Source organism: Akebia trifoliata, chromosome 3 (assembly GCF_017979445.1).
Source record: "Akebia trifoliata isolate Shusen 1 chromosome 3, ASM1797944v1, whole genome shotgun sequence".
NCBI classification, from domain to species: Eukaryota; Viridiplantae; Streptophyta; class Magnoliopsida; order Ranunculales; family Lardizabalaceae; genus Akebia; species Akebia trifoliata.
The window spans coordinates 37,614,312-37,640,079 of NC_141377.1; the positions used below are offsets into that span (position 1 = coordinate 37,614,312).

Genomic DNA, 25,768 nt, shown 5'->3' on the forward strand with positions numbered 1-25,768 from the left:
GTATTCCAAATTTTGGCGGAGATTTGGATGTGAAATAAATTCAAAACTCCACATCTTATGACGAGGAGGGTTTCTTCAAAATGTTGAAGTGGCCTACCCACCTCAAAGCTGGACTCCTTACCCAATGGAAGGAACCTTCTCCGTCTCCTTTGGATTACACATGGCATTTCTAAGGAGGTATTCTAAATATTGATGAAAATGTAAGATTTAAAATAAATATAAAGTGCCACATGTCTTGTAACGAGGAGGGTTCCTTGGAAATTTGAAGCGGGCTGGCCGCTTCAAAGTGGGACTCTTATCCAATGTACAATGATTCAACTTTTGGCATTTCTACCCAGTAAGGATAGGCCCTCTCATAAAGAGCACCATTGGTGCTTGTTGAAGGAAAAAAAAACTCTGAAGTGGGCAGGCCGCTTCAAAATTTTGAAGCAACTCTTTCCATTGGATTACATGTGGTATTTTCAAGAAAATATTCCAAATTTTAGCTAAATGAAAAGTGTGAAATAAATACAAAATGCCACATGTCTTATAAAAAAGAGTGTTCCTTCAAAATTTTGAAGTGGCCTACCCACTTCAAAGCCGGACTTCAAGTTGAAGGTATAAAAATGAGTTGAGGCCACGTCTTGACCCTTTGTTTTTTCTGATATATATAAGATATCTCATTACATTTGGACTTTGTTCTTCTCTTATTGAGTAATGAAAAAGAATATAAAAATCTTTGATTTTTCTTTTTAAAACAAGTCACCTTCAACCTCTTGAATAAGAAGATGATGATGATGTTGATTATGGTGATGATTATCATGATCAAAATCATCATCATTATTCGATGTGAACAAAGATTTTATCTAAAATGATTACTTATATTTATAATGTAAAAAAAAGGTTACAAATATTAGACGAGTAAAAGATGTGGGAAAACGTTTTTAATTCATTTATTTGTCGCTAACTTTAAATTTAATACCAAAATAATATAAAAAAATAAATAGTTTCTAATGTTTAGATGTGATTTTAATATAAAAATAATTGGAAAGATAAGGTTTCAAATATTTTAAACGAAACAATCAAACAAAGATTCTTGGCAGAGTGACGAACATAGTTTCTGCCTTTGTTGCAACTTCCAAGTATTTCTCTGACGAGATGTACTAAACTATAGTGGTCCTCACGCAAGTTGGTGGGACACATTAGTGATCCATCAGTCCCATTAAGATAGTTAACATGATCTAATTGGGTTGACCCTTGAAGAAGATAAAGAGGCACTAAACACATTGATCTAAAAAATAATCTTAGATTAAGTATGTTCTCATTCATGAACGAAATGAGATGCCTAATTTTCTTCTTCTTCTCATTCTCCATCTTGCTAATGTTTCCGACTAGAAACACTCTAAGTTTAAATGAATATTTGAGTCCTCTTTTGTTCAATGTTTGATTAGAAATCACAAGGGAGGGATGTTGTGTAAATATATTGTATTTTGTTAGCGCTACACAGAGTTGTGGGAGTGCATGGGGCAGCGTCTCCTCCTAGAGACTTGGGGGCGAAGTCCTTAGACCAATTTTTTTAAGGCAACGAAAATGATAATTGTGTAATATTTTCCTAAGAGTTTTTTTTTTTTAGCGACTCTTTATTTTATAAATAGAGATTTCTAGGATGGTAAAACAAGAGAGAAAATAGTAATTGTACTTGATCTGATCCATGTTGAATCATGTAAATCTTTGTGTTTTGTATATTTTTTATTTTATTTGTTCGATTAAAAAGACCTAGAAAGAGTTTCAAATTTTCCTTTGGAACTCCAGGTTCGAGGCAGATGCCAAAACATTGATAGCACCCGAACATCAACTTCTCCTAGCTTGTTCATGTGGGGATGGAGGTGATGAGCTAGAATGTTCAACCCTTTAGATCACTTTTTCTATATAAATTATCATTTTAACCCCAAATTTTGAACTCCAGCTTAAAATAGCTAGGGCCTAGGCGTAGCTTTTAACAATTATGGACTCACCATCGGATGGACGAGTCTTTAATTGTGAAATGGTACCTCATCTTTTCATCCCAAAATCTAAGTTGATTAGTATGGGTTTTTGAAGAATTAAGCCAACTTTTTATTTTTTGAAAAGCCGAAAGAGACAACATATGCTTTGGAAACTTGTTGGGCCAACTAGTTTAAATTGGGTTTGAGACAAAACTACATTTCTTCTCTCTTTGGCTTCGACTATACTTACATTATAAAGCAGCCGTTGTCGCCGCCACCGCCCCCCCCCCCCCCCCCCGGCACAAGATGTGTTTCACCCCCCAATTGGGGGACCCACTTATTTATTGTGGTGATTCATCATCACCAAAGCGCGTTAGGTTGTTATTAGGGGGGGGATACGTTTGAGTGCGGGTTGTCCTGATAAATCCTTTCTTTCTCGTCACATTTTCTAGTGGAAGTTGTTATCACACTAACTTATCTTTCTTAGGTCTAATGTAACTTATCAAAGGAAACAAGCTATTTATGAATTGACTTGACTTTCTTCTTGAATTGGCTTTTTAAGTATTTGAGAAAAAGGCTCACACATGGATAAAAGGAGCTTTCACAAGCAGATAAGGAAATTTCATTATTCCTATCTTAAGGTGGAAAGGCTATTTGTGAAACTTGACGAAACGAAACTATAATCTAACTAGGTCACACCCTCTTCTATTTCACTATTTACCACCTATGTCCCGTGACTTACGACATTGACTAGCTACACTTTAAGGTATGGAATTCTATATTCTTTCAGAGGACGGATGGATGAGAGATTCATTTCTTTGTGTGCACGTTCAAGTCCCCTTCTATCCCCCACTGCTCCATTCAATCTTACCTCATAGTCCTTTATAAAATCGGGCTTTAAAAGTCATTGTAATCTTGATTTTGCTTGTGAATCTTCCATCACATTGGCTAGTTTGACATACAATAAGAAACATCCATTATTTTGAAAATATTGACTGAATTTAGGAAGATTTTTGTTGAATCAATCGGATTTTAACAAAATTTAGATAGTTTAATTAGTTTGAACCAAGATGAGAATCAACATGATCTCTTGGTGGGTGAAGCAAAATGACCCGACAAGTATGTTTGATTGCACAAGGAAAATGGGTGGAAGAACGAATTTCCTTGAAAAATGTGATTTTTAGGCATTTGATTACTTATTTTCTCGAGAATTCAATTTTTTTTATCCGAAGTAATTTTCCCCCTTGGGAGGAAAATGGATCCCCCCCCCCATTTTGTCTCTTGAGGAAATGAATTTCCCACATCCAAATATCATTCTCTCATGATTTACCCATCCCTAAAACTAAAAAAACCATTGTTTCAACTCAAAAAGCTTATTTGACTTAGATGTCATTGAGTTGAATAAAGTCAATATTTACGAGTCGATTCGAACTAGTCAAATACAATATCTTAAATTTACAAATGTTTCAAAAAACAGTTTTAAAATCTATTTTCCTAAGTACAATCAAATGGGATGGAATTCATTTTCCCATAACCACATTCAAATAAATTCCTTGCAAACAAACAGACCCTTAATAAAGGTCAGATTTTTCCCTCCATTAGGCTTAAAGTACATTAATTACACTTTGGGGGTATTTTAGTAATAAAAGAAAAACTGAGGGCATTTTTTATACAAAATTCAATTTCACAGGTGTAATTAATGTGCCTTAGCGTGTGCGCCAAGGGCACACGTTAACAAGACGTCAAGACCCTTCTATTATATATTAAAGGAATCATAAATGTACACTGAATTGAGCACTTTCTCTGAAGCCCTTTTCTTCAACCAAAACTCTCTCTCTCTCTCTCTCTCTCTCTGTCTCTCTGAAGCCCTTTTCTTCAACCAAAACTCTCTCTCTCTCTCTCTCTCCTTAATCTTATTTCCTCTTTTTTTGGTTTTCGTTTTTAAATCTTTCTGTGAAGATGTTTGGTTTTGAAGAAGAAGAGGAGCTCTTCATCCTCGAATTTCCACAAGTCCCATGGCTCATCTGGTTAAACCTCTTGGTGATTTTCATCTTCATTCTTCTACTCTATTACTTTGTTTTCTACGTGGCGAATACGGGAGCCGAAGCGGATGAGATCATGTCAATCGATTACCGATCAGGGAACTATAACAAGTACCGGATGCAGAAACTAGAAAGTTGCTCACAAGATAGCAAGGTGTGCAGGTACTTTTCTAACATCCATCGGAGAATAATTTTTTTTCTTAATTTCTTCCATGATTTTTATTTTTATTTTTTATCCAACGAACGAACGGCTGAGATGTTCGTTCGTTGGACTCTCGTTGTCCAACTACTTGGGACACTAGAATTTTTCTAGTAATTATCTCTTAATAATTTAGCGTATGGTCGGTGTGGAGGACATGTTTAGCTGGATTTATGGATTCAAGATTTAGGGGTTGCCTCTTTTGGCCGTTACCGTTGATTTTAATAAGATTTTTATCAAAATTACAAAATTAACCCCCTAGTTTTGTATTTTTTACATTGTTAAGTTGATTATATCTACGGAATGAAAACAAAAAATGGGTATAATTTCATTGTGAACGGATTTGAGTGTGATAGAAATGCGGATAGAAGGAGAGAATGGTAATTTCATTTCTTGGAAAATCCTTGGGAAATATCCATAAGATTCATGAATTGAATATGAAGGAGATTTGAGACCGCATTTTTTGAGGCAAAGTGATGATCTAGTTCAAATTGGAACTCATGCAAATGGCATTTTGATAATCATAACATGTTTGTAGTTGAAGATATATCACGAACGATTAAAAGAGAGAGAGAGAGATATAGGTGAGTTTGTAATGACAACAAATGACTCATACTTGGCTTCTATAATTGATTGTTTTGTGGTTGGGGTAGCTTTTTAGTACTCTAAGAGCATCTCTCCCATTTTTTACCTTAAATTTGAGTTTATTTTTTTTACAAGTTTTAGAGTATTTTCAATAGTCATATCTTTCCTATCCTCCAAAATAGGGAAGAAAGAGCATATGAGGAGGTCAAAAAATGTGAGTGCAGTAGTGGTCTCCTTTGTTCTATTTGCAAAAGTTACTTTTAAAAAGGTGGAGTGGTAAGATGGTAATTATATTGGAATTTGAAAAGACTTGTAATGACATTTTTATTGATGAATAGTGCCATCAATTGGATAAATGACACAAGTCGTAAATAGGAGGCAGTGGCAAGATGGTAATATTATGTGAATTTGAAGTTTGAAATACTTGGAAAGCTTGTGCAAAAATTATCTCAAATTTGTGGTAGAAAATGAGAACGATCGTGATGGAAAAGGATTTGAGGAGGCTATTGGGAGAACTTTTTTTGCCTTTCTCTCCCCAAATATGGGTAAAAGAACTAGATGAAGAGGCCGTTGAAGATGCTTTTACAATTCTTTTCAATCCCCAGATCCTATAATATTACCATCTTGACACATCACATATTTACATTTGTGCAATTTATCCCATTAATGTTAATATTTATCAATAAATAATGGCATTACCAGTTTTTTTAAAATCCAATATATTACCATCTTGCCACTCTACCTTTTTAAAAATAACTTTTGCATAAGATAATGAGGAGACCAGGACAACGCCCACTTTTTTTTAACTTTCTCATATGGTCTTTCTTCCCTATTTTTGAAGATATGGAAGAGGAGACCATTGGAGATGTATACCAGATTTTTTTTTTGTAGGTTTAAAAATGTGAAGGCAGGGTTTTGATCCCAGGTTTACGATACTACCACGTATAGGCTTTACTACCTCGTTGAGGTCGCAATTTAACTCAAGAATATCATACTACTATCCTATTTATGGAATAACTATATGTTGAGTGTCTAGTGTATTTTGGGGGTTTTTGGATTACCACTCCAGTATTTGATAGATGACTACCTTGAGATGTCTTATGATGGATTTGACTACCTTGGCCCACTAAGTTAACATTATTGGTAAGATATGATCTTGTGAGCAATAGATATTGGAGGGCTCTAGAGATGCCTTGGTATAATGTAGTACAAAAAAGTAGGGTTGATTAACTTGAGCAAAATCGCCAGGGGGTAACCAACAACTTGGCTCCCTCAATCTTAGTTGTATCTATGGGTGTTGAAATAACTCTTTACCTAGATAGTAGTGAAGGATTCACAATTCCTTCATTGGAAATTTATAATGGCTGCAATAAATGAAATTTGGTAAATGAGTAGGATTACTCAAGTAAGCACAATATCATTGACATATACTTGGAGAATTGATTGGAATGGGTTGGAAGGAAGAGGGTGAAAATTGAGTTGTCACAATTACCATAACAAATCTCAACATGGAGAAGAAAGTAAGAAACAACCCAAAGAATTCAAACCATCTGTTAGGGAGGTCACAAATGGTTTTGTGAAGATTCACAGATGCAGTTATTTTCATAAGTAAAATTGATTGTTTGACTGTAGATTCTTTTGGATATTAGGAACTAAAAGGGTCTGTTTAAAAGAAATAGAACTACTAATGGCACTAGTTCTAGTCTGAGATATAAAGATGGAAATAGAAGTTAAAAGGACATTTTTTTAAAGCAGTGGAACTAGGACCACTAAGGGCACTAGTTCTATTATGAGATATTAAGAGAGAACTAGGAACTAAAAGGGCATGTTTGAAAGCATAGGAACTAGAACTACTAATGTCACCAGTTCTAGTATGAGATATAAGGATAGAACTAGGAACTAAACAGGCATGTTTTAAAGCAATGGAACTTGGACTACCAATGATAGTAGTTGTAGTATGAGATGTAAAGATAGAGGAGCCATTAATGATTGAGAAAAGTTATCTGCATCATAGGTATTGTTTGTTGTCGTACCACTGTCTTTGATACCATTTTGAGTTTGAGGGCCAGGAATTAGTGAGAGAACAGACTCAAAAAGTTGGGATGCTTGATAGACATGGTTAAATTGATTGTAGCAGTCTAGTGTTGTAGCCCACCATGTCCACATATTTGACAAATGATGTTTAGAAAAAAAATGGCAAAAGTTTGATCTCCGAGTCAGATTGTTAGCAGTGTTTGGATTGGATCCTTCGAGTATTATGCCTTCATTGGTTATTGTTTTGACCATAATGACAAGGTTGAGGTCCGAAATAATTTGTTAAGGGAAAACCTCAAAAAAAAAAGGGTAAAAAGTCGATGACATATCAGGATTCATTGGAAAAAATAAAACAAATTAATATATAATAAAAACTAAAATATTATTATCGGTGATTTAAAAAAAACCCTGAAGTTCATTTTTAGGCACATTTTATTTGGTGATTAATAAGAATCACAACTTTTTCAAAAAATACCGATTTTTGTCACTTAAGTTTTGACCACCGGGGGAGTTGTTGCGATGCACTAGAGGTTGTCCCTCGTCTTTAATGTGTTGTCATTGTTGTTGACAGAGGATGATAGTTTTGCCGTGGTGTAAGCACCCTCATCTTTGAGAGGCCATTTCATAAAGGGTAGGAGTAGTGAGAATTTTTTTCTAATAAAAAGTTTATGACTGAGAATGGAAGATGTCACTTCCTTGAATGAAGGAGTTGGAGGTTTAGATAAGATAGATGTCACAAAAGCGTGGTATTTGGATCTCAATCCCCATTTGAGCCAGAATACTTATAAAATTGGACTGCTAATAATAGCAAGTTGATCATGGAGGAAATTAGTAAAAAATACCAAAATAAATAAATATTTATTAAAAAAACCTAAATTTTCAGAAATTTGATGTGGGAATCAAGTTCTGCCCTTAAAGGGCCGAACATTTTCTCTCTACTCCACGTTATTAAATTCAAATATTTAATTCAAATTATTAAATTCAATATAAAAGGGCCGAAATTTTCTCTCTCTATTCCATCTCTTCCACCATCGGTTGTTTTCTTCATCAATTTTTTTTCACCGACTGAACAAACATCTTCTTCTTCTTGTTCTTCTTCTAAGGTAACTCATCTTCACTTTAAGTAATTCTTTTAATATTCATCTAAATACTTAAATTCTTAAGATCTTGATCATAAGATGTTGATCTTAAGATCTTGATCATATTTTAAGATCTTGATTGTAGGACAATCACGATCAAGATCTTAAGATATGATCAAGATCTTAAGATCAAGATCTTATGATCAGGATCTTAAGATCAACATCTTATGATTTAGATCTTAAAATCTTAAAAGATCTTAAGAATTTAAGTATTTAGATGAATATTAAAATAATTACTTAAAGTGAAGATGAGTTACCTTAGAAGAAGAACAAGAAGAAGGAGGAGATGTTTGTTCAGTTGGTGAAAAAAAATTGATGACAAAAAACAACCGATGGTGGAAGAGATGGAATAGAGGGAGGAGAGAGAAAATTTCAACTCTTAAAGGGTCGAAATTTTCTCTCTCCTCTTTAATTATTTTTTAAAAATTTGAATTATATTGAATTTATTATTTGAATTTAATAATTCGTATTAAGTATTTGAATTTAATAATGTGGAGGAGAGAGAAAATGTTCGGCCCTTTAAGGGCCGAACTTGGTTCCCACATCGAATTTCTGAAAATTTAGATTTTTTTTAATAAATATTTATTTATTTTGGTTTTTTTTAATAATTTTCCCTTGATTATAAATAGAGGCCCAAAATTTGCAGAAATGTTCAGAAATAGAGACCTACCTACTTCCCCACAAGTTGTATTTCTCTTATTTTTTTACTTATGACGAGTAAAAAAAATTTGAGTGCAGGCCATCCTTCATGGGATTTTTTAGCCCCATAACTTCACTGACATAAATTACTTTCTTAGCAGATAATCTCAATTCAGTAGTAATCGCAAGGAATTAGTTGCTTGTTAGATCTTAGGATATTGTTGTAGTCAAGGATTGGATTAAACTAAATTCCATTTTTGGTTTCCTTTGAGTTTCATAAAATTCAAGCCCATCATTGTAATTGAAGTGATTTTCTACCATTATCGTAAATTGAAAATAATTTTATCTAAAGCTATGGCAGATGAGCAAAGATCAAACAACTATTGAAGGCATTGCAACAACAAGCACACGAAGTAGAAGAAGAAACAATCAAAGAGAAGCAGAAGTCATCCAAGAAATGGCAGAGTTTCAGACACAGGAGGTTACACAGACAATATTACCTTCTTATTCATGGGGTCCTTGCTATTGGCTTGAACTCGGTAGAAAGGCTTTCCTTAGATGCTTGGGTCTTGACTCTAAAGATTCTTCTACGACACAACCAAGGAATGAACCCCATGTAAGTCTCTCTCTCTCTTATCTACACGCACACAAACAACAATTATTATCACAAAAAGTCCGTCCATTTTATTTTTATTGACTATCCAAAGCAGATTTAAATTAATTGTTCAAATGAGCAATCCATATTCTTCAAATTCAAGTCAAATTTTAACAAGGGTAAATATATCAGAATGGATTGAAATTTTGTGAAGATGGCCTTAATGGTGTGGATCATTGTATTGTTGGATCATAGACTTGCTCCTTATTTGTACCCCTCCTTATGTTACAAATAATAAGTTATTATCAACAAAATGATCATTGTTACAAAAACTCTCTCCATTATTAGGAATTAAAAAAGGGTTAGGATCCGTTGACTCATGAAGAATGACTCATGGTTAAAACACATGATCCCAACCATGTAAGCACAAAGTCCAACGGTTGAGATTTATCCTCAGGAGAAGTATCATTGAGACGTGTGTTATTGGGATACCTATAAATCTCAACTGTTGGAGTACGTGTTTACATGGTCGGGATCATGTGTTTTCTAAAAGAGTTATTCTTCGTGAGTCACCAGACCCCCACACTATAATATATATATACCTTAAAATAACAATTTAAATTGCAAATCAACTTTTCATGAGGTTCTAGATGGTAGGATGGATTAAAATGTTGTGAAGATAGTCTAACATGATATCCATCCTCCACTAATAGGTAGGGGCGGATTTAGAGTGAGGGCAATGGGGGCACTTGCCCCCATAAGAATTTTCAAACCTTCTTTGGAATAATGAATTATTGCTCTCCCAATTTGTTTTACACTCTTAGTTGCCCCCACAAAACAGTTTCCATTGTTATGTTGCCCCCACAATAAAAATTACAATCTTCGTTGTCCTCACAAAAAAATTTCCACTCTTACATTGCCCCCCACATGAGTTAAAATCTGGCTCCGCCCTTGCTAATAGGAGTAGAAGTTAGACTAGCTATTTGTATATATAGATTTCCCTTTAATGTTCTTTTGTTTGATTAACTTTTTTTTTTCTAACAGGGAGATGTTCCAGGCAAGTCTGGTAGGCCTACAAGACCACCTATGAACTCTGAGGGAAACAGACAAACGTAGCCTCTCCCACCTTAATTAATCCTCCTCTTTCTCAAGTGTACCATCTCATTGTTCGTCCAAGCGAGAAAGTAGAACAGGCGTGTGGATGGGAGGGATATTCGTGGCAGTTTTTTTATTTTTTGGATTCATGAATGTAAACTCACATGGCATGACCCCAAAGATATGAAAATTGCATGTATGTTATCACAACAAACTGAACTACGGATAGTGAAATAGTGAAATATGTCAACTTTAAGGATTTCCTTTACATAATAATAAATTAGCAACAAATTGAGCATATGTGATTGACCCTTTGTTACCCTATTTCATTATCTCATTGAGATTAAGAGTAGTTTGATCTTTCCCATTGATACTCTATTATCTTTAGTTTTGGACTATTTTAATTGAATAATGATTTTCTGACATCCTCCTCTGACACACGGCTCGGTACAGTGTCATGTGTCATAGTCATAGATTATTTTTCTTGGGATACACAACCGCACATGCTCTCAATTGGTTTGATTCGGTTCCAATAAAAAAGATCCAAAACCAGATTTTTTATTCCAATTTTGCTTCAATTCTGGTTAAATGGGTACCCATTGACACCCATAAATTGCTGAGTACAGACACTATGTTGGTGGTAAGATTCTTAAGAATCAAATGGATGGTACTGACTTTCAATGTATAGGTTTAGAAAATTATGGTCCAAACAATTATATAGGTAACTTGGCCAAATAATACACCACGTGTCACACAAAGAAACTGGGAGTTGGCTATCTACAACACATCCTGGAGTACACGATTCAACTATTCCTAACGGATAAGCAGATAAGGCAACCAAACAAACGAACTCCATTTGTTTGTCTTCGATGTTCTCCATTTCCTTCCTATATAATTTATGAATTTTTTTTTTTCCTGAAATTCCCAAAATTCAAATAATTCATCCATGAATCTCACTCTCTCTCCTTTCTCTAAACCCTCACTTCTACTCGCATGTTCTCATAAACCCCACAAACACAACGGCCATTTTAATTTCAAAATTCGGTCCGTTAAAACCTCCATCTACTCCCCTGTATCTGACGGTCCACCCGAAATAAAAACCGGAGTCATCATCGTTGGAGCTGGACTCGCCGGTTTAGCCGCCGCGACTCGACTCAATTCGGCGAACATCCCATTTGTTCTTCTAGAAGCTTCTGACGCCGTCGGTGGACGCGTCCGAACAGACGTTGTCGATGGATTTCTTCTCGATCGAGGATTTCAGATCTTCATCACTGCCTATCCAGAAGCACGAAAAACCCTAGATTATGATCTCTTGGATCTTCAAAAATTCTACTCAGGAGCTTTTGTTTACTTTAATGGCGGATTCCACACAGTCTCAGATCCGTTGCGGCATTTTCCTGACGCGTTAAGGAGTTTAACGAACCCTATTGGATCTGTTCTCGACAAGTTACTGATCGGTTTGACAAGAATTAGGGTTTTGAGTAGAACTGATGAGGAGATCTTGTCTGCAAATGAGGTCACGATCATGGATCTGCTTCGTAAAACAGGTTTCTCTGATTCCATCATTGATCGATTCTTTCGTCCTTTCTTTGGAGGAATTTTCTTTGATAAAGAACTCAAAACAACTTCAAGATTGTTCGATTTCATCTTCAAGTGCCTTTCTTTAGGCGATAATACGCTCCCCGCGCAGGGAATCTCTGCAATTCCTGAACAATTGGCGGGAAAACTTCCTTCCGGTTCAATTTTATTAAATTCGAAGGTTGTTTCTATCGATTTCGATGAATCTGAATCAAAATCGAAATCAGATTCATCGAAATTGAATCGATCTATAGTGAGATTACAGAGTGGAGAGATCTTGAAAAGCGAGTTAGGAGTGATTGTAGCAGTTGAAGAACCGGAAGCAGAGAAGCTTTTGGCGGGAAAAATCGTAGATAAACCGGTTCGTAGACGACCGGCTCGTAGTACAATTTGTTTATATTTCTCAGCGGACCGGGCTTGTGTTCGTGAACCGGTTTTGTTTCTGAACGGTTCGGGGAAGGGTATCGTGAACAACATGTTTTTTGCGACTAATGTAGCCCCAACGTATGGTCCTCCTGGGAGGACATTAGTTTCAGTTTCGGTTGTTGGTTTGTGTGAGGGTGTGTCGGACGATGATGTAACAGCTCAGGTAGTTAAGGAGCTGTCGGATTGGTTTGGTGATTCAATCGTACAGTCGTGGAAGCATTTGAGAACGTATCGTATCGGTTTTGCGCAACCGAATCAATGTCCACCAACCGATTTGTTGAGAAATCCGAATATCGGATCGGGTGTATACGTGTGTGGTGATCATTGGAACTCCGCTACGTTTGATGGAGCATTGGTTTCGGGGAGACGAGCGGCTGAGGCTTTATTAAAGGATACAGCATTGGCTCCCTTAATTTGAACTTAATCACATCCATTCTCTCTTTCTTTCTTTATTGATGTTTCTTGTTTCAATTGTATATTAAAATTTCTTTATTAAAAAGAATGTTAAATATAATATAATTCTGTCTTTGATTTGATGAAGTCTATAACTAACTTCCGAAATCCGTTTTAGCAATGGGGAGCTAGCCGACTACTAACCCTGATTATAAAAAGTCTTGGCCAAGACATAGATCAAGATCTAGAGTTAAGGCCAAAGATGGGCCCTTGCTGGGGTCAAGGTCAAGAACGAGATCGAAGGTGCAAATCAAGATTCTTATAGAGATCTATGACGAGCCATTCAGACGACGGAAGAACTGCATTAAATAAAGTCGGACTTCTTGGATGAAGATAGATTGAGATGCTGGGGAAGGCTAAAAAGTTTTAGTGTGAAGAAACCCCGTGAGTTCGATTCCCAGAGGCCACTTGCGAGGTTTAGGAGTTTATGACCTTCGTTAGATTGGATTCCTTCTCTACTTTTAAGATGAGGCGCTTCATTTCCATTCAAGTTATGAAAGGGTGGCTCGACTCCAGTGTCGAACGTGGCTTGGATAGTTTTCCATTGATTTTAATTGATATGTACATTAAATCCTTCTTTTAGGTCCCATTTTTCTTCAGATAATTGAAATTTATACATAGTGAATATTATATAATGAATAATTTATTTTCAACTATTTTTTCAAATTTATTTTTAACAATATTTTCATTTGCATAAATCTAGTGCATCCCAAAATTTTCTCTTTACCAAATTTATTTTAAATTTATATGTTATTTTTAAATAATATAATAAAAAATAAATTTTAAAAATCAAAATATTTGAGGACAAGATACAATTTATGTTTTTAAAAATTATTTTTAAAATTTATATAATAAAATAGGATTGTGGATCTTACTCTATTACAGTTTTGTCAATTTATGGTTTCACACTATTTACTTTATTATCTTTTCTCTTTGTCCCTTTCAATTTTATTATTTTTTCTCTCATCCTCTTATTTGAATAATATCTTTTCAATTTAGTAATTTTTTTTTTATATCTCATTTTTCAGTTATATATTCTTCTAATTTTACTATGTTTCTTGTTTTTACTCCTTTTAACTCTAAAGAAGATGCAACATACTTTAATTAACTAATAAAGTGTAAAATTAATTTAAAAATATATAATTTTCTTTTAGAGATCTGTTATTGACCCCAACAACTTTTACTAATGCCACACCAATTCCTATGTATAAAAAGAGTTGCATACATTTGGTGTGGCAATAGTAACTCTCTTCTTTTATTAATACAAACATGCCGAGTCGAACATATCTCGATTTGTTTTTCCTTCAAGGCCCACGAGTCGAACCGGACGTGATTGAGTTTTAAACCATATGTCCTGCTCTTCCAGGCTTCCAGGTCTTTTTGGACATTTCCCCTATTTAAAACTCCCTCGCAGACATCCAGCCTCCCGAGAGCAGCCATCGTCTTCTTAGTTCTTCGTTTCGCTCGCATTCTTCTCTGAAAACGAAAATGAGTTCGAAGAACGCACCACCAACGACAACACATAACACCTCAAACCCTAAGCGTAATCTCTACAAAAACCAAAATCCATACGAAGGATTTGATCCTCTGGCACAGACCAAAATCCCATCGGAAACCTGCCGGAAGAAAGTTCTTCGATGAGAAGAAAGTTCGCCTTCCGTCAACTGGAGGTCGGAGTACACATCATGTGCCGTCGGATGGACGGAAATTACCATCCGTCCAAGATCATCGAACGGCGGAAAGTACAGTCTGATGGGCGCAAGCGCGACAATTACGAGTTTTACGTCCATTACACCGAGTGTAAGCCCCTTGATTCCTGATTCTTTGTTCTATTTTTTGGGTTTTAGTTTTAAATTAATAATCAGAGAAACGAAGATAACATTTGAAATTATGTAAAATATAACATTGTTTAGGTTTTCAAGAAGGTTTTTGTTCTAAATTTGAATCTTTTAGGGTTAGAGTTATGTTTTTGGTGAAAAATTGGGCTCAAGAGTATGGGAATTGGGATTGTTAAGTCTGCTATGAACCAAACTAAAACACAGATTTGTGAATTTGGGTAGATGCACCCACAATGTAGAAATTATTATTTTTTTATTGTACAATTTTTTCTTTAGGAGAAGATATTTGTCTTTAAGATTAGGGCTAGTGGCCGCTGAAGATAATATAAAAGAGTATTATTTTGATCTTGGCAAACGTAAGGCCAGTTGTATTTTTGCTCACTTTCTTTTGAAGATTTTTTGTTCTTGATTGTCTTGTTGGGTTAGAATTGGGGTTTTGGGCTGAAGATTCATGAGTTCAATCCTTGAGAAGCGAAAGAAGCAGAACGACTTGATTGAGTGTAAAACTTCAAATTCTTATTAAAAAGACTAAAAAAATATTGTTTTAGATCTGGGAAAGAGCTTGGTCATACATTTGATAGTTTGTTAGTTGGATTCTTGGGTAAAGTTAATTATACCATTGCCATGGTGGGATTTGAAGATTTATGACATCTTTGTCTGGAACATTTTTCCTGACTTATTTTAGTTCTTATTTTTTTTGTTTGTTGACCACTTGATCTTGGAGGCATATCAATTTGATTTGCACCAATTACCGGTAAAAAAAGATATGAAATGAATTTTTTTTTTCTTTTAGCACTTGACCGGAGGCTTGATGAGTGGGTTAAGCTTGAACAACTTGATCTTGATTCATTAGAGTCTGTAATAGATGTGAAGGTGAAGGGGAAGGAATTGCTTTATACAAATTGATTTGTGTGAATGATTCTTTAGTTGTTTCTGTAGTTCAAGCCTTTTTTGCCAATGTTTGAGGACTCCTCATTTTTGCTGTGAAGGCCTAGAAAACTTTGTTACTTATTCTATTAATTGGTTAAAGTTACGTGTTTTCTAAGGATGACAACTTTTGCCGAAGTTATTTTAATTTCTGTTTGTTGCACTTCTCTTCTTTTACCCAATATTCTACACATTTCATTTGCATTCAATTGAAATATTTTTATTTTTACGGCTGACAGGCAAAATGATCAAAATTGACGCATCATGGGAGGACAACGTTTCCACTTCTGGTGGTTTTTGTTTCAAATTTTATCACTAATTGCATTTTCTAACATCTAAAACAACACATTTTTTCTTTATTTGTTATTACCTTCGAAGTCAAGGATATTTATATTGAAATCAAGAAGTGTTGTGACCTGTTTGTGGATCTGTAATTCCTCAACATATGTTTTCTGAGGTCCTACCTCAAACTGTTCTCATTCCCCTTCTTGTATGCATTTTGAGGTACTAGAGACACTACAAGCATTTGATTAGTGATATGGCTGACAATATGATTTTTTACTGCGATGTTTAGGTAATTGCAGGCCTATTTTAGCCATATCACATATTTCATAAAATGGTAGGTGACATCAGTGTTTTTAAATGCTACATTTCATTAGCCAAGGTCTTGATGCATGGAGGTATAAGGTGTTTGCATTGAAAAAACGAAAAAGAGAGAATAATTTTACATTCCAAAGTTTAATATTCAGATCCAAATACCAAACTCATCAAGATCATTTAACACAATACCACAACCATATTTTTGGTTAAAAAAAATCATAGAACCCCTCCATGACTAGAAGAAGTGGAATTGGTTCAACATAGAGAGCGAAATCAAATAAGAGGAAGAAACAAAAAGAAAAAAAAAATGGAAGAAGAAGAGTTAGTGATTTTTGGAATTGCATTTGACTAGGGCTTGTAGAGATTAGGGAAAATAGAAAAGATGATATATAACAAAACCCAAAAAACTGTATAATTGTAAGGACTATTAGATGGTGATTGACACTACAGAAACAAAGGAGAAAACAAAAAGATTTACAACACATTCCCATAAGGCATACACCTTAGTAAAAGGCGCTAAAAGGGTGTACACCTGCCTAATATATAAAAATTTTCAACACCCTGTTTGAATAAGGTGCAAGCGTTGAAGGAAAGGATCTTTCCTCTTATGTATATATATTTTTTATACGGTCAGATTTTTAGCATTAGTTTTCAGTGCTGTATGTATTATTGTACAAAAGTAAGTTAACTGTTGTGCTCTTAATATACTCTTTTTATTTGCATTTTACTTCATAGGCCTTTTTTGTTTGCATTTGCTTCATTAGACTATCCTTTCATTGCCACAAGCACCAACCATTCCCTTCCCCTTATGTATATATATATTTTTTCAAATGGATTAAGTTATATTTTGTTGTAAATGGTAGAGTGAACAATAACACAATTATGCATAAAATCAAGCAACTACAAATCCTCTGCATCTTTCATTATATCAAATATTTATCGTATTTTCTTATTGTTTTATTTTGTGCTCTTCTTGGATTTTACTCTAAATTAATATGAAGGCATCAATTTCTGTATCTAGGACCATGAGGAGTTTGGTGCTGCCAAGTTGCATAAACATGAAAAGATCACAAAAGTTAAAAATATTACAACCATAGAACTTGGGAGATACGAGATTGAAACATGGTATTTCTCCCCTTTTCCACCAGGATATAACAACATTCCGAAGCTGAATTTTTGTGAGTTCTGCCTCAACTTCATGCAGCGTAAAGAACAACTTCAGAGACATTTGGTGAGCTACACCTTGAATTCTGTTTGTTTATATAGATTTGGGAAGTTGTAGTATATCATAAGTTTGTGGTATTGTAGTATTGAGTTTCGAGTCTACGTCACATTTTAATTATCCTCTCACTGCCTACTGCCTACTTCCCCCTTCCCCCTTCCCCACACTGGACAAATTGGGCATTTTCTCATGTTGCACAAAATTCTCCCAGCTCATTTGTTTTAATGATGTAGGATCTTAAGAGGAATAAGATTTTTCTAAGGTTTAGGTTGCAAAATAAGTTTGGGATCTAAGGTTCTCACCCTTCGTTTTGTTTTTGGTGTAATAAAGCTCTAATTTTTTGTATTGACTTTTATGCTAACCTGAAGATTTCATTCTTCAATATTTGTTGTTTGTGCATGCATGGGACTATCGATACTCTTCGTTCTTTTGAAAATTTTGACGTTTACTGTTATCTGTTTTTAAAGTCTTTATTAACAAGTAACGTGTGCTATACTTTTTTTTGTAGAGGAAGTGTGATCTAAAACATCCCCCAGGCAATGAGATCTACCGTAGTGGCACACTGTCAGTGTTTGAGGCAAGTTCTCATTGCACTTTTAACATTTACTTGCAAACTTTTATTTTTTGGGTTTGTTGAGTCACTGCTCATCATGATATAGTAAAATGAGAATGTACACAAGGCATTCTTTTTTTCTTCTCTTTTGTAAGTTGTACAAGGCATTCTCTTCAATTGTATCGCGTCTCTTCTCTTTCTTAATATGTTCTGTCAATTATGTAATATAGAACATTAAATATGAAAGATTAGGCTGTGAGTGTATCCTCCACCAACTCTTTAGTTATTGGTGTTAATCATATCACCAAATATAATTTCCTGTTTCTCTTTTAAAAACTAAATATGCACACTGTTTTCAACTTTTGATCTGTTTTAATGATGATTTAGTTTCAGGCTTCATTTTAGCTTTATGAGCATGTTTTGTAATTCTTGTTTTGTCCATGAAACTATACTCTTGCAATTGATTTAATTCTAAGACTTAACATTTGAAACAGGTTGATGGCAGTAAAAACAGAGTGTACTGTCAGAATCTTTGCTATTTGGCTAAACTGTTTCTTAATCATAAGACTCTTTTTAATGATGTGGACTTATTTCTATTTTACATTCTATGTGATTGTGATGATCGAGGATGCCATATGGTTGGATATTTTTCTAAGGTAATTATTTTTGTTACTACTTATATATGAGCTCTAAACACTTCGTTACTGCTCATGTTGGGCATTTTGTAAGACTAATCGCTTAATATCTTATCTAATGATGCAGGAAAAGAATCCAGTGGAATCTTATAATTTGTCTTGCATTCTAGCTCTTCCTCCCTATCAAAGAAAGGGCTATGGAAAATTTCTAATTGCATTCTGTAAGCTTTTGACCATTTATTTCTCATTTCTCATCAGAATGAATACATACAATGATCAAATTTCTTAAGTGACTAATAGACTCTATGTTATGTGGGCATAGCTATTGATATTTGAGAGTTCACATCTACTCATTTTCTTTAAGTACTGTTCCATCATGGAATGTTTTGGGTGAGACGTCTTGAGATTTAGAATGACTGGAACAAAGCACACCAGTAAATACTGGACAATTCATGACATTCGGAACATAATCAAACAAAAGCTGTGTACAACTCATGAAACCCATATAGCTGAATTCTGTCCCTACAATGTATGATCCATCCTCACCTTTAAAGCATTGATATCTTCCAACACTTTGCCCATGCCTATACCTTTCAATAATATTGGAAATCATATGAATCCCTAAAATCGTAGCATTAGGATGGATGATAGTCCTTAAGAAAATTAATACTTGCGACTTGCTTTAAAGAAGGATTATTATTTATTTATTTTTTATAGGTAAAGGAATTCATAAGGAGTCGAATACAAGCAAAACAGGAGCTCAATGGAGGTCAGTGCGATCTACCAAGAAGTAAGGTAATGCCTTAGCAAAGAAGGAATTAAAAAAAAAAAAAAAACAAAAACCAAACACTACCAAATCCCCGTACAAGTTCCCATCCCTTACAAAAGAAAGGAATCCCATCTAAAAACAAAATAGGAAAGAACATCCCTTAGACTCTTGGAATGTTTCGGACCTGAAAGAACATTTGCTTTAAAATTGAGGATGTTATCATTAGTGTTCATCTCCATTTCATTCATGGTTATGGCATTCCTCTCCTTCCAATATCTTAGCAAATTGAAAAGGTTAGTTTTAGGCCATTTATTTCCTCCACTTGCGCTTTGTACTCAAATGAGTACATTTTAAATAATCAAATTCATAGGTGACCAATATATTGGATCTGTGTGGGCTTAAGTTGACCTTCTACTGATTTTTTGATATGTTATTTCCTATCGTTCTTTTACACCATGTAAAGTGTATCCATCAAAAGTGTGGGTATTTTTTGAATCCCCCACTCCTCAAGATATGTGTTACAATAAATGATCAGCACTTCCTTAAGATAAACTTTACACAAAATGAGAACCTCTTCCTCGGGATACAAGTTACAATAAATGAACAACTCCAGTTGTCTTCTTCGATGAAGCTTCTAAGTCTTTGGTCGTAGTCTTATGTCGCCTTAACCTGAAAAGACATTGGTGTGGTGCCAGCCAAGGAGTCTCCGATGATCAAGTTAGATCTTAGTTAAATTGTAGAGCAAAAAGAAGAGAACAAGAGTAAGTGAGTTTTGTGTGGTTTGTGCCTTGAGGCTTTAGTTGGAGGAGTCTCCCTATTTATAGGTTGGACTCATTGAAGGAGGTAGTAAACTCAATTGTAACCTCTCTCTCATGTTGTCCATCATTTATGGAAGTTAATGCCCATGATGCATTGATGACAATGAAGACCCACTCCTTATAGTTCTTGTAACTTACATGAGGAGTGGCCTTAAATGTGTAAGCATTTTGACTCGGTGACTATTTAGTTCTTGAGTTGACTCAGTAAAGTTATGTACTCGTGGTTCCTTTAGGCACCGTGTGTAATTTGTGCTACATGGCATAAAAGTGCCTCTTTAGTTTCAGCATGAGTTTCTCTTTGGCTTGGTGGCTGTACCACTTAGTGTGAAGGGACTTGTTGTCCGTATCTCACATGAGTAGAGGGGCATGTTTGGCCAAACCATGTAGAAAGTATACTAGCTGAACCCGGTACAAGGTGTGCATCGGTTGAATCATATAGAAGGTGTGTATTGGTTGAACCATATAGAAGGTGGTGAATTGGCTGAACCTTATAGTAAAGGGGCTCATTGGTTGAACCTTATAGTGAAGAATGTGAAGAGGAGGGGTTGGCCAAGTTGGCCGAACCACCTTGTACAGAGGATGTTGAATTGAGGGTCGGTCTAGATGGCTGAACCACCTATTGTGGATCACGTTGGATTGAGGGTTCGGCCTAGTTGGCCGATCCACCTAGCTTGAGCACATTGGATTGTATGTTCGGCTTAGGGGCCTACCCATTAAACGCTTGATCCAATCCGCATTGATTTGGGTTGAATCGGGTTGAACCAGATCCCAATGCTTCAATTTGGAAACTTTACTAATCCCAAGGAAAATGATTTTTGGTTCCTACAAAAAGATCCTTTCTTCTATGCTTATTATCGGTTTTATCCATCTTTCTATGCTTATTATCAATTTGTTCTTTTTTCCTCTTACAATTTATTTTTTATTTTTTATTTTTATTTTAAATCTATTTATGGTGACATGCTTCCCATGTGACTCTCCATGTTATCTCTTTTCATGTTTTTATATTACCATTTCTTCTTGCAGCGAGTCAAAATTTGCTTTTTGACGCAAACGCATCAAAAGCTGAGTTTAGAAGCGCTATCAAGCATGCCCTAATCAAATGAAAACTGTGAACTAAAAAGTGGCATAATTGAGTTACCTGTGAGATTCTTAATACCTTTGTTTAGGGAAGGAAAATGGGCTACAAAGCCTCTGTTTAAAAGTAGCTCGGGGTGCAAAAGTAAGTCCTGAAAACCCTAACATTCCAACTCTGGCCTCCTGTAGTGTACAGAGGTAGGTTCTTTTCCATTTCTCCAATTTCCTCTAGGTTATAATATAGGATTTAGAACCTATACATTGGGGAGTAGGGGAGCTATACAATTCCAATTGATCCATCAAGACAAGTGGCATGCTCAGTAAGGATCATTCTCTCCCAACAATGAATGGTTCACCCTCACTTCTACCATTAAAGCATCAATATCTTCCAAAACTTTGCCCACATCTATACCTTTCAAGAATATTTGGAATTCATCTCCACCCGTTAAGACTGAATCCTTTGGATGGATGGCAACCCTTAAGAAAATTGACACTTGCAACATACTTTAAAGGACTACTTTTGATAGGTAAAAGGAATTCACTTAGAAGAGGGTTCAAATACAAGAAAGAAGGGAACTTTATCGAGGTCAAGGAACCTACGAAGCAAGCTAACACCCTAGGAAAGAGGAATAAGAAACCGAACCCCAAACACCATAAAAGCCCACATTACAAATCCCCACTCGCTACAAAAGCAAGGAGTCCCCATCTAAAAACAAAATCAGCAAAGAGCATCCTGTTAAACACTTGGAACGTTTTGGACCAAGGGAATAATGTGCTTCGACATGGAGGATGGTATCATTAGTGCATCTCCTTTCCTTGGAAGATTTCCATCAAAATAATCACAAAAAGAAACTGTCGGTTAAATTTTATGTTGGACCTTGTAGAAATGAAAATATTTCGGTATATTTTGTGGAAATATGTTGAAATTTAATAGTAATACTATGCAGGCTGCATAACATGCGTAGTAGTAAAGTAAAATATCTTGCCCTCCCCATGAATGGGAAGATAGACTTCCCCATATCTGCTTTTGTTCGTCTTTGCTTGGTTGAATGCAACTTATAAATTGGCATAAGGAAAATTAAGAAATCGAATTGATAGGTCATAACTAATTATGTGGAGCTTGATGTGAGTGAAAATGGTTCCTAATTTGATTGTAATAGTAACAGCATATGAGCTTTCTAAGAAGGAAGGCAAAGCAGGCACACCTGAAAGGCTACTTTCTGACCTCAGAAAGAGGAGCTACAAAGCATACTGGACTACTAGGGTTATTCTAGAAATTCTCAAAAATCATGATCGCGAGCACCCCCTGTGGGTATGCATGGTTTGGATGTTCACCAATACCATTCGAATTTGAATGCCCATCTGTGTTCCCTTCTATTTGTCATTTGCTGTACCTCTGGTCTTTGTTTCTTAGAGTGAACTGGTCTTTTTTATCCCAGGCATACTGTGGATGCCGATTTTGGGATAAATCAACATTGATCATGATTTCGACATTTAATCCACAAAATAATAAAAAGAGCATAAATAAAATAGAGAAAACAGATTTTTTACGTGGTTTGGCAAACGTGCCTACGTCTACGGGCTCGGGGAGCCGTTTCACTATAGATCTCAGATTTACATAGCCTCCTCTCTCTTTTTCTCTCCTCCCTTTCCTCTTTTACAATAGCTTCCAGGTTTTTAAATAGAAAAACCCTAATTAGAGTCTTAACCCTAATTAATTGCAATTGACCATCTTGCCCCTTATCCAAATTAACAATTACATAACAATGAGAATAATCCTTTTAAATTTGAAATCTTCTTTAATAAGATAGAACTCTTTTTAAATGATGTCACGTGTCCACCTCGATTTGCGTATTGATGGTGTGAATGGACGATCCGGATAGGAGACAATTTTACCCCTCCACACATACCATAAGTTTCCTTGTTGTTATGTTTATTTCTTCTTGTGTTATGGTACACCTATTCAATAAATCACACTCACACTTGCCTTGTGGACTTGTGTACTCAATTAAGACTTCCCTTGAAATTGCTGTCGTTAATTTTTCTCATTTGTAGTTTTTTTTGTTAGAATTATAAAATGCTGAAACATCAGTGCAGGATTAAACATTTGGTATGAGAGCTCCAAATGCTTCTGAGGTGCTGAAGCTATCGATTGACAGTAATGGTTTCAGCATTCCTGCAAGAGAAGCCTTTTTTTTTTTTCTTTACGAGTTGTACTTGTTTCTTTGAGGTGATAATTTGGGAGTTGGGTTTGCTCAATAATTGTTTTTTGCAGGAAATTAGTATTCAATTTGTAGAGATCATGCGGTTCTTGATTGCCATTTAAAAGCTGCTCGTCACTCATGGAGGTCCTGCCTTATAAACAAGGTTGATCTTAAGAGATTCATCTCGAGGTTTTACCCTTTTAACTCCTTATAGTTTTTGGAAATGTTTGCATATTGTAAAAGCTATCTAATTGATTTGATTGTCTGTGATCTTATAATGAAAATTGATAACAGCCTCTCATTCGGAATAAATGTTACACAGATTTTTTCTACAACTGAATTATTGACCATCTTTTGCATAACGTAAAGGCTGGGGTCCTTAATTAAAGGAAAACGCCAAGAAATTTCCCTTTTTTGTCCTCTGCCCGTAGAAAAATAAGAAGAGGAAATGATGAAGTATATTCATGTGTCCAACGTGGATCATATCACAGTCTCACTCACGCCTGGTTAAGGTAGGACCATTGACTTGGGTACGATTTTGACTTAGGAAGCATTTTATTTACAACACACCTATCCTTTCAAAATTAAGAATTTTTTTTTTTTTTTAACATATGGATTGGTGTGTTATAAGTAAAAAATTGGTGGGTTATAGCAATTCTCTAATTTTTATTTTCGTTATGACTATGTTCGGTGATGAAAAATGTGTAGATTCAATGCATAAAATACAGAAAATGCTGAAGTAACATTAAAATTGACATGAATGTGGAGAATCATATATGCTTTTTTATCTAAATACGAATTAAAAGCATATATGATTTCTTTACAAACCAATAAGTGAAATGAAGTCAATTTCAATGTCACTCTGGCATGACTCTAAAAATGATGGATTAGTCAAAATTTTAATGTGGATCCACCAAGTGGTGGTCCAAATATTCATGTCGGGGTTGAGTCCAAAGAGTGTCATCTCATATATTTTGGGATTCTACATGACTCAATGTGTTCTCATGCATGGTTTTAAAACTCGATTTTGTGTCTCATCTCATCTATGCTAGATACCAAATTGTCTTAGAAATTTTTTTCAATTTGTTTGAGATGTCTCGATCCAAAATTTGAAAAATGAACTTAGGGTATGTTTGATTGCACATGGAAAATAAGGTGGAAAATCAATTTCCATGGAAAATGACATTTTTCAAGTGTTTGATTGCACATGGAAATAGAATTCATTTTCCACCCCATTCAAAAAGTCCATTAAATCATGGATTTCACTTTCCCACCCATATGGTGGGAAAATGAAATCCACCCATGTTTTCCATCATCAATTATTCCCTACCACCACCACTACCACCACCACCACCACCACCACCATTACACTAACCTTGCCGTCGTCGTCGTCGTCATCGCCGTCGGTTCCGTCTTTGACCACCTTCTCTCTCTCTCTCTTCTTATTTTTCTTCTTCTCCATCCCTCACCTCCTCCGCCACCACCACCACCAAGTTCTCCCCCTATTTTCCTCACTTACCTTCATCGTCGCCGTCGCCACCGTCGTCGTCGTCGCCGCCACCGTCGTCGTCGTCGTCGCCGCCACCGCCTCCACCATCGTTGTCGTAGTAGCCACCGCCACCGTCGCCCTCGTCGTCGCCACATCCTCCTTCTCCTCTTCTTATTTTTTCTCATATTTTTTTCATGATTTTATCCAAGTGAAATCAAACAATGGAATTTGATTTTCCAACCCTACCTATATTCCACAACTAATTTTCCATGGATTTCAAATTCCATGGAAAGTGACTTTCCATGCAATCAAACATACCCTTAGAGTCTTAAATCTTGTTCAAACAAATTGACTTGTCTGTCCGTCTCGTCCATGTCTAATGTCGAGACGACTTGGGCAAATACGTCTCGATCTTGGTCTTGGACAACTTGAATCTGATAAAGTTAAAAATGATTTTTGTTTTGTTTTGTTTTATTTTATTTTTAATACGAGTTTTTCCCATGAAATCTCTAGAAGGTTTTAACATTGAATTGCAAATAGAGAAATATTTTTCATACAAAAATCTTACTAAGGGCTGTTGAGCTTAAATGAATTACCAAATTGGCAATTCAATATGGAATATCTCATAGCAAAAATAATAATTTTTTTGAGTTTAATCCAAATTTTTGAAAATGGAGAACTATTGAACTCCCATCAAATTCTTAAATTTAAAATTAAAATTTAATGATAAAAAAAAACATTTTAAAGATATTATTGATATTTTTTTTATATAAAAATTCATAGAAATTCGTCCTCTACAATCCTGTTGGATAGGATCATGTTTTAAGGTAGGATTTGAAATCTTACTAAGTCAGGCTAGGCTAACTCAATTATTAATGTCAACCATTTTT

General features: G+C 35.3%; 3 protein-coding genes across 12 annotated transcripts; all 3 read left to right on the top strand.

Annotated features, from left to right (window-relative positions):
- The first annotated feature begins 3,786 nt into the window (after nucleotides 1-3,786).
- On the top strand, nucleotides 3,787-10,592 carry LOC147406743 (uncharacterized). 2 transcript variants are annotated; one of them, XM_086434926.1, is made up of 3 exons: nucleotides 3,787-4,160; nucleotides 8,964-9,218; nucleotides 10,242-10,592. In XM_086434926.1, the coding sequence occupies exons 1-3, from the start codon at nucleotides 3,924-3,926 to the stop codon at nucleotides 10,311-10,313; spliced, it is 564 nt and encodes a 187-aa protein (XP_086291052.1). In that variant the 5' UTR covers nucleotides 3,787-3,923; the 3' UTR covers nucleotides 10,314-10,592. The 2 variants fall into 2 exon arrangements, with proteins under 2 accessions (XP_086291052.1, XP_086291051.1); XM_086434925.1 differs by having other exon boundaries at nucleotides 3,789-4,160; nucleotides 8,955-9,218.
- Nucleotides 10,593-11,157: 565 nt separating this feature from the next.
- LOC147406744 (FAD/NAD(P)-binding oxidoreductase family protein) lies at nucleotides 11,158-12,830 on the top strand. Its single transcript, XM_086434924.1, has one exon. It carries the CDS (start codon nucleotides 11,239-11,241, stop codon nucleotides 12,712-12,714), a length of 1,476 nt encoding a protein of 491 aa, XP_086291050.1. The 5' UTR covers nucleotides 11,158-11,238; the 3' UTR covers nucleotides 12,715-12,830.
- Nucleotides 12,831-14,180: 1,350 nt separating this feature from the next.
- LOC147406745 (putative MYST-like histone acetyltransferase 1) lies at nucleotides 14,181-23,358 on the top strand. Of its 9 annotated transcripts, XM_086434935.1 has the most exons (8): nucleotides 14,183-14,549; nucleotides 15,754-15,804; nucleotides 17,136-17,345; nucleotides 17,845-17,913; nucleotides 18,384-18,545; nucleotides 18,652-18,745; nucleotides 19,242-19,314; nucleotides 23,278-23,335. In XM_086434935.1, the coding sequence occupies exons 3-8, from the start codon at nucleotides 17,313-17,315 to the stop codon at nucleotides 23,318-23,320; spliced, it is 474 nt and encodes a 157-aa protein (XP_086291061.1). In that variant the 5' UTR covers nucleotides 14,183-14,549; nucleotides 15,754-15,804; nucleotides 17,136-17,312; the 3' UTR covers nucleotides 23,321-23,335. The 9 variants fall into 9 exon arrangements, with proteins under 9 accessions (XP_086291062.1, XP_086291053.1, XP_086291054.1 ...); XM_086434936.1 differs by lacking the exon at nucleotides 15,754-15,804 and having other exon boundaries at nucleotides 14,181-14,549; nucleotides 17,263-17,345; XM_086434927.1 differs by lacking the exon at nucleotides 15,754-15,804 and having other exon boundaries at nucleotides 14,182-14,549.
- The last annotated feature ends 2,410 nt before the right edge of the window (nucleotides 23,359-25,768 follow it).